This window comes from Brachycentrus maculatus, unplaced genomic scaffold, assembly GCF_059751285.1.
Source record: "Brachycentrus maculatus isolate JH-2025_06_01 unplaced genomic scaffold, ASM5975128v1 h1tg000649l, whole genome shotgun sequence".
Taxonomy (NCBI): domain Eukaryota; kingdom Metazoa; phylum Arthropoda; class Insecta; order Trichoptera; family Brachycentridae; genus Brachycentrus; species Brachycentrus maculatus.
In genome coordinates this window covers 336138-345997 of record NW_028281385.1, presented here as the reverse complement: position 1 = coordinate 345997, position 9860 = coordinate 336138, and the positions used below count along the sequence as shown (strand labels likewise).

Sequence of the window (9860 nt, the reverse complement as noted above, 5' to 3'; positions counted from 1 at the left end):
GATGCTTCCCTGTTTATATCAAGACACGAAGATGGAAGCATCTGTAGCTTCCAAAACTAGTCGTTAAAATAAATTTAACTCAAGTGGTAAAAAACAAGTGTTTTCATTTACAATTTAATTTAAAACACATTATAATATTGATATGATTCTTTATTTCCTTTCCTACAAACATATTAGACCTCATTTCTTAAAAATCTAAAAGATAAAAAAAATAAACTTATATAAAGGAAATTAAATTCTGAACACTTGATACAATAATATAGAGCGAAAAATGATTAAAACAAAAATAAACGTTATTTTTAATTAATAAACTAACCCTTTTTGTATGTTAAAACATATATGTGTATGATTAAATATATGTTGTATTAAAATACAACATATATTTAATCAAATTGGCTGCAGCGTTAATAAAGACATAATTACGTTTTTTTTCAGGGCCAATACGTACAATTGAAATTTGAATATTGTATTGTAAAAAAGAGAATTTTTATTGTAAATACGCGTATTTATTCCAAATAAATTGACGTCGATTGCTATGTACAGCTGAAACTGAAAACCCTGATGAAACAATACATCTCGTTCATTAACACAATCAATCTTCTTGCTTAGCGATAATTCTCAAGTCACAACAAAACGTTTAACGAGTATATGGTGCATCGCGCTCATACAAGTATTAATGTAGGTACCATACATGTATTTTTTTTATTTTATATCTCAACATATATGAAGAAGAATATGGAAGTCTGGGTATTTATGGGGCTTACAACCATTATAAGCTGGTTTAAGTGATTACATACGTGTAACATTCACCAATTCTACCCATGATTTACAACCACACTACTCAAATTCTTGGAAGTTATATATACATATATGAACCAATTTCGAATCCTTGCACTTGAATCACTAGAATTTCACGAGAGACATCTATTGGTGAGATGAAAGAAGCTCTTTATTGAGCAGATAACTATTTTATTTGTATGTGAGGTCCGAATCCTAAATTATAATCACAAACCGCTCACTCCTTTCAAGAACGTCATAAATCAAAAATCGTCAATTTTCAGTTGTGCATGTTTTCGGAATGCCCAGAAAATGTACTATATCCCAGCAAAAGCTGCATATTTTTAACTTCATATTTACCCGCTACAGGGCAGAAAGTGTTGTTTTTGCATTTTGAAGAAAAGATATTGTTTAATTATTTTTTTAAATATCCAAAATATTTTTCAAATGGAGAAAAAACCTTCAGGTTTTACCTAAAAAGATCTGTTGCACAGTAAAAAGTTCAATAAGTCGCTTGATATTTATTTTTAATACATTGTATTATATTTTTAAACTTTAAAAACGTTCTCCTGAAAAATCAAGTTTTTTGATTTATGACGTTCTTGAAAGGAGTGAGCGATATATGAGAAACGCTAGAAAATATCCTTTTAATTTTTTTTTCACTGCGTTTTAATAATGCAGTGCCCTATGCAATATCGGGTGCGGGTACGTGTCAAATTACGTCATTATTTGTTTTTTGAATTCCCAAAAAATGAATTCCTAATTGTCTATCATGTACCGAAGACTATCGAAATTGCACTAACATCGATGGAGTTCTTTTAAAAACTTATTTTAACGGGATAAATTCAGTTACAGTTAGTTGATACTGAATAGTTTACTTAGACCCGCACAAAACTAGTTCAGAAGTAATCATAATTTCAAGAATTGTACATTAAGATTTTTTTCAATCAATATTATGTTTATGGCCTACAAAATGATGAGACTTCCTATGAAATACTTTAAAAAAAACTAACGACATATTTATTAAAATCGTCGTTTTTCAGGATGCAAGGGTTGTCTCACTGAAAATAATACCTGAAAATAATACATTGAAGAAATACCACTATTTCTTCAAATCTATTATGACACGTGTTTCGATTCATTTCGCATAGTTATCAAACACCGTATGTAAAGCTTAGTATAAAATTTAGAATTTTGGCTTTGGGACGTTGAAGGTTAAAGATGGGGTAGGAACTGTTTTTTTTTTAAATAATTATTTTACCACTATTCAGACTAGATTATTAGATTTCTCATTTTCTTTCCCATAAACTGATAATATTTTTCACCCTAAGCTCCTTCACTTACATTATCTGGATATGAATAATCTGGATAGCGGGACTTCTCTCCCTGCCTTCATTTAATCACGATTGAGTTTTCACCGAGTAGATTATTTGCAATCCCCTATGCACCACTGGGTGCAGATAAGGCCAAAGGAATATTATGACACAGAGTTAGTAAACATTTGTATGGGGTACTTGGTACTGTTACCGTATCTGTCTGCTGTGCTGGTTAGGGTCGTGGAGGAGTGTGTGTACTGGCCAACGTCACGACGCACAGTGGGGTATATTAGCGATCTGGGCGGCCAAGAGTCACTTTTAAAAACATTGTCGCAGGTGTATGAAAAATATATCAACATGAAATAGAGTATTTTGTTGATGACATGCAATAATTGTATCCCCCCCACGCACATCTCACGTGTCTAATGGTCAGTCGCAAAGTTGTTGTTATTGTGAGTGCACGTGTTTTTCTTTCGCTGTTCGTTTAGTACGCAAACATTTCAGTGATTATTTTTTTTTTTGTATTACACGTATACAATTTAATAATGGATTGTGATCAAGCAGGTAAGATAGTGTATTGTACATAGATTTAAGTTGCAATAGCTAACATATTGACTAAAAAAAACTAATTTAAATAAGTGCCTTTAAATGGATTTTTCCTTCATTTTTTTTAAATAAAGGATATTTAGTTGTGCTTCCGAGTGTTATTCGGCTATAATTTTGATTGTATCAAATAGCTTAGCCCTCTTTCTTTATATAAATTGAAAATTTTTTTGCAGAATTTTGCTCTTTTGCAAGAAATCGCTCTTTTAAGATGAGTCAGCACAATAATGAAAACTGAACTACGTACAGTTTTTTATCTTTAAATTGTTACATTTTTATTTAGGACCAGTAGATGTTAGAATAATGACTAGAAAACAGTTATTTATTATCATGCAGCAACAAAATGCTAATAAAATTAATGAAAAATTAGAATGCTTGCAAAAGTACCTTTTACAATTGGATAATTTTTCTGACGAGTGTGCAATGAAAATTAAAAACTATTTTTCGCATTTCAAGTCTGAAATAAAACGAAAATAGACTAATGCACTCAGAAAGGAGGAAACTTTCTTGATAAAAAATGAAAATTGGCTTGACGGAACTTTTACAATTCCTTGGGTAATGAATCGATCAGGACGACCATCAAAGTCGTTTGGTGAATCAAGTCAGAGAAGCAAAAGAAGGAAAACTGAAGATTTGCGCAAACATATTGAATTAGATGTGCTCACCCATGCTACTCGGTCAAAGTTAGGAGAAAGCGAGATGAGAGATGCTTCTTTGGTGTTGAAAGAAATTATCTGTACACCTAAGCGTGCTACCAAATATAAGAAAGCGTATTCTCGTTGCCAGCAAAAAAATACCCGGATAACGCAATCGACTCCATTACAGGCTTTATCTATATTTGTTGAAGCCGATCTTTCGAGAAGGCAATATGAAATAGTAAGGAGTTCTCATAAAAAAAACTATACCCGAGTTACAGTATCTTACAAAAAGCAAAACTCGAGTGTTACCCTGCTAAGAAAGCTTACAGAGTAACTGAAACTTGTGCCGAAGTAAACCTACAGAGTTTAATGGATCACACTACCACGCGACTATTGACACATTTAGAAGAATGTTTATAAAATTTAAATAAAAAAGAATGAGAAACATAATTTTTAATGTGCAAGTGGGGTTGTGATGGAGCACAACAAGCTCAATATAAACAAACGTTTTTAAATGATGCAGACTCCGATGCAAACATATTTCAGAGTTCGTTTGTGCCCCTACTACAACTTATTTGTTCCTTGAATAATAAGGTTATTTGGCAAAACCCAATTCCTTCTTCACCACGTTATTGTCGTCCAATAAGAATACGATTTATAAAGGAAACAAAAAAAAATAACAAATGAAGAAATCGCTTATATTAAAAGCGGAAGAAGAACTGTGTCCGGACGAGGAACCATGGCCATCTTTCTCGGACTAATATTTTTAAATTATTTACTACGATTTGCATTTATTAAAAAAAAAAATTTTTTTTTTTTTTTTACTGATAAGTAAAAAATATCTCCATATAATACAATGAATTAGTCAGAAGGCATATTTGGAATCGATTTAGAACGAAAAATAATATTGGCCGCCCAGATCGCCAATATACCCCACTGTGCGACGTCGGGTTGAAATCGGATCTAGCTGACTAACTGAACTAATGTACTAATCCTTTCTATGTTGATACTTGGCGGTTTTACAAAAACATTTATTTATTTAGATTGACAGTGACAGGAAAATTGTAAGCTACAATATATAATTTTATAGTAAAATCGGGATACAAATTTGTTTAACATATTCTAATAATTTTCGCAGAAGGCACCTCGGTGGTTGGAGCGCTACGTGAAGTATAAATATATTCAGTGCAGTGAAGGTATAACTGGAGAAGATTAGAAGTCATTGCTTCCACAAGGGTCACAACGATCAGTAATGAGGAGTTAGACGAAGAAGGAACATACGTACATTGAATAAAACTGAAAATGATTTATTTTTGGTTATTAATTGTATTTACTTTTCGGTCAAGCCTCATTCATAAATTGATAATATTTTTACAAACTATGTGTGTCACAAAAAAACCGGAAAAGAATATTACAACTTGGTTTGAACCTGTAGTAATTTATTAAATCTAGTGTTTGCTAAATATTTTCGTCATAAATATCTATATAAACTGGAGTTTAGTAAAAATTTATCAGTGATCATAGTGATTTAGTACGTTTTAAAGTACTGTTGTTATTCATCAAGTCGGATTGTGATCTTGTAATTAGTGTCGCAGACTGTGAGATTCTTATATTTAACAGTATTTTTTGGCATTTCAACATAGACGAAGAAGAAAAATTATGGAAGTAGCATTTACTGGGCTAACGACCGCCATAGACTGGTTTAAGTGATCACTTTACATAGTGTAACATTCACCAATTCTACTGATGATTAACAAACACACTACTCAAATTCTCAAACTCAAATGTTTCGGGTTTGATCAATATATCTAGAAGTTTCAAGAATTTGAGTAGTGTGTTGCCAATCATGGGTAGAATTGGTGAATGTTCCACGTGTGTAAAGTGATTGCTTAAACCAGCCTATGACAATCGTAAGCCCAGTAAATGCCCAGACTTCCATATCACCTATGTTGAAATGTCAATAAATAATCTAATTTATTTTACAACATTTTAACTGTTTCCAAATGTGTTACTTGTTCACAAATCTGGATTATCTCCAATTAGTTATTTTTTACATTATTTTTTGATATAAGAAGATAGATGAAGAAGAAAGAATATGAAAGTCTGGGCATTTACAGGGCTTACGACTGTCATAGGATCCTATTTTTAAACCTGATCTACCTGAAAGTGATATAATCTGTGATAAAAAAAAATTGTTTTTCAATGCTACATATAACAGGTAAATTTTGGAAATACCTTGTTTATTGTTTGAGAAATTCAATAAATATCTCTGTTTTTAAAACATTATTCATTATTGATTAAGATTAGTATATACAGGGTGGCACAAATTTAATCCCCCTATAGGAAGATGTTATAATTTTTGTAAATGGCGTCGTACGTCAATCATATTTGATATTTGTGAACTAGACAGCTGCAATATACTAACGGATTGATAAAACGGGCACAAATGGGTATCAACACTGGCGCCAGCCACTTGACGGACAAAAAAAATTAAAGATCTAAATATAGATTTCTATAACTCATTTTTTTATTTAGTTAAAAAGTTATTCAAAAACAAAATTGGATGATTAATTTTGTGTCATTCTTAATTTGTTTGTGTACTGTAGCTGTCTAATTTACATTTTGAAATTCAAACCTCATAATTTAGTTATTAACCACTTCTGCGGTCAACCTCTTGGAAAAAGTGGGTCAAAAATAGCCAACTATATGTACATGTATGTTTTTTAAATTATATTTTGAAAAACAATCAATCAATGTAAAACGTGAATAAACAATATTAATAATAATAAATAATAAAACCCTTATCTGCACCCGAATGGTGCATAGGGCACTGTGTCATATAAACGCAGTGTTACCTTGATCGTTTACACATGAAGGAAAGGTGATCAGCCCTCCGCTTCAGGTACCAGTCCATGGTAATATTGAATAAATATTGCAGTGAAAAAATCACTTATATTTATTTTACCCCCCTTGGGAATCGAACCCGGGACCTCCAGAACGGTAGCCGAGCGTGCTGACCATTACACTACGGAAGCAAACAATATTAGGAAAGAAAAAAACAAAGGAATAATGGATATATGTATCTAGACTGGTGGGGGAATGACCCGAGCAAACCACACAAGGGGTTTATTTGAGAGAATGGAATTGTTTAGGTTAATATTTTATTTCAGGATTTATATTTTATTTCAGATTGAGGGGATTTAAGTACATTCGAACTTCAGTCTTCAGAAAATGAATATTTTCAAAGATACACAGAAAACTCTCCAAGCCTCATTATTCATTTTGCTGAGTATAACAGATGGTAAAATTCTACTTAATTTGTTATTTGTCACAGTATTTTAAAGATTTGTTTAGTGTTATTTTGAATTTAAAAAGTATATATAATATTGAAATTAAAGTAATAAAATAATAGCTCAAGATATCATGTTATTAACGTATTTTATTCATATTGACACATTGTTGTCGGGCGGTTTTTTCATCAACCCCAACCCTTATTATAATCAGACAGTCCGCCGCCCAACTCCGATGGACAATGTTTTTTGACATCTCTCGTGCTCCACCAAAATTAAGCAAATAGAAAGCTTTTAAGCGTCTACCGCTCTTTAACAATAGTGTGTAAAAGACTCTTTTAAGCGTTTCCCGCAAACAATTTGTTAAATAAAACATTACAAAAGTTTACTTACGTAAAACATTACAAAAGTTCTGTAAAAATTCGAGTTACAACAAAGTTCTGGATTACGTAAAAATACATTTTAACAAAAAAAAAACAAGTTACGGGGAAACACACATATTTTTATTACACACACATATTTTTTTTTTAAATCATACGAATATTATATAATACGGAAAATTATTTAAAAATTTACACACCATTTGCAAAAATATTAAACTAAGTGTAGGATGTAAATAAAAACACAAAATATTGCATTTCAAAAATTTATTTTGTCTTCTTTTCATTCGGTGTTCATGCAAGTAATATATTTTATACATACATAAATTGGTTGTGGGTTTGGTTTTTAGTGGTATTTGGAATCCGTTGCTTCCAGTGTAACAGTAATAATAACTCGGCGTGTACCAGTCTGGAGTTGGTTGGGAAGAATCCTCTCTATCCGATGCCATGTACCGGAGACTTCGATGGAAAACAACCATTTTGCAGAAAAATAGTTATAGAAAGTAAGTGAAATTTCACACTGTCAATATTTGCAAATTTGCCAGTTTAAAAATCAAAGTCAACATCAACTGTGAATTAATATATATTGTCCATTGAAATGTATTACAGTTTACAGTTGATGTTGACTTTGGTTTTTAAACTGGCAACAATGTTTCTAGTTGACAGTTGATTTGTAGTCAGTACGTTTTGCCATTTCACCATAAATAGACTGATATTAGAATAGTTCTTGCAAATTGTACAAATTTATTTATGTAGATGATATTGATGTGACAGAGCTGTGGTTTCAACAAGATGGCGCAACATGTCACACGGCGGGTGCCACTATTAATTATTGCGGGAAATTTGAATCCGTATACCTCTAAAAAACACTTTCTATTTGCCTTATTTATATAGAGACACTTTTCACAAAATATCGTCTCAAGAGAAATTTATCTTACTTACTTTACCTCATGAATGTTCTTTATTTGAACTTGATTTTAGTCTAAATTTAGGATCTAAATACTGATCTTAATCAATCAATAAATTAGACTCCATATAAAAAAGAAAGCAGGAAAAGATTTTCGATTTATAATTGAACTATAATGTTCTAGTTATGGACCCGAAGAAGAACAGCGAATCGAGAACCATCCGGAGTTGTGGGTGGATTCCGTACAAGAACCCTTGCTACAGTGCGGATAACGACGATCATAATGAGAGGGTTTGCCAATGCTTTGAGGATGGATGCAATTCTGCCGATGCTACAACATTTTCCTTATTAATGATTCTTCTATTACCGACATTACTGGTGGCGCGAACGTATACTTAGCAACAATTCAGAAAAGAAATATGTTATTATTTTAATTTAAACTTTTAGTTTAAAATCCATACAAAAGTTACGTTATATACATATGTGATTTATTTAATTTTTCATTAATATACGAGGATATATAATATATATTTGATTACTTTTAATTACGATAATGTGTGTGTATGTGTATGTGTGCATTTGTGTATTTTTTTCACTGTATACTATTAACAACATAAAACTATTTCAAAACGTCTGAAACACTTTTTTCTGTTTTAGCTCTTAATAATGTTCTTTATACACTGTTGTATTAAGTAAAAAGGTATTAAATAAATATTGCCAAAAGCAAAATTGACGTCATAAATATTTTATTTTATTCATAAAACTATTTTCCTACTATACTCGTATATCAATGCTTTCACACAAAGGTCATGTATAGCTTAATCAGGAAGCGAACGAATAACGTTTAAAATCATCAACCGATTTCAATTTTACATATTTATTATAATCATACATTAATTTTGATTTTGGCTATCTGTAATGTTGTAATGATTTATTTACTTATTTAAAAGTATTTAAAGTCATGAAATATGATACTTCTACAAGTAAAATATCCTTAGTATAGCGTTACGTAATCTCATTTGCAGACATGAATTTTTTTGTTCATTTATGGCGTGTCAACGTCTTTACGTTTATGTACCTACCTACTTGGGAATCACGCTTCAGACGCATTATGAAATCACGTAAATTAAAATGACAATATCGCTTAGCTTTCACAGTTGTCTTTGCAACGATAAGTTATTTCAAATATTTTGAAAAGAATTTTGTATAAATTTTGATGAAACGTACATTTTTAGTCAAAATCATTACTTGTAAGTGTAACTTGGTATTGTAACAAGTTGTAAGTGTAACTTGGTAACGTTGTACACAACGGAGTTCTGGTTCCAACCCTTACGTATGGAAGCGAAGCATGGAGTTGGCAAAAGAAGGATGAAAGCAGACTGAATGCAGTCGAAATGCGATCCCTAAGACGAATGTGTGGCAAAACGATGTTTGATAGATGTTCGAATGATTAAATAAGGAAAGAATGTAAGGCTGAGATAAGCATTATCGATAAAATTAAGAAAGGTGTGTTGAGATGATTTGGACATGTGGAACGTATGAGTGAAGAAAGAACGGTTAAACAAATTTATGAGGCGAATGTAATTGGAAAAATAAGCAGAGGAAGACCGAGGAAAACTTGGCACAATCAGGTATGTCAAATACTTGAAAGCGGCCGGGTCAGGAGTCGTAATAATCGTCGAGTATGTATGAGGAGAGCATGAATGTAGAAGAGGCAAAGAATGTTTGCAAAGACAGAGTGGTGTGGCGTTTGATTCTCTCTGCCTATCCCTGTGGGGAAGCGGCGTGATGGTTAGTTAGTAACTTGGTTGGCGGTTCACCCAAATTTATGCCCATATTACTCTTAGAAAATTATTTATATCTTAATTGAATAACCAATAAAATGAAATGAACAATCAAATTGCAGTTTTATATGTTGAATTTTTTTAAGAAAAAAACATTCATAGATT

At 31.7% G+C, this 9860-nt stretch overlaps 1 protein-coding gene across 1 annotated transcript; it reads left to right on the top strand.

Moving 5' to 3' along the window:
* The first annotated feature begins 4829 nt into the window (after positions 1 to 4829).
* Positions 4830 to 9727, top strand: LOC148300850 (uncharacterized). The gene is made up of 4 exons (XM_088274209.1): positions 4830 to 4932; positions 6524 to 6635; positions 7355 to 7507; positions 8096 to 9727. Exons 2-4 carry the CDS (start codon positions 6566 to 6568, stop codon positions 8308 to 8310), a joined length of 438 nt encoding a protein of 145 aa, XP_088130335.1. The 5' UTR covers positions 4830 to 4932; positions 6524 to 6565; the 3' UTR covers positions 8311 to 9727.
* Positions 9728 to 9860: the final 133 nt, after the last annotated feature.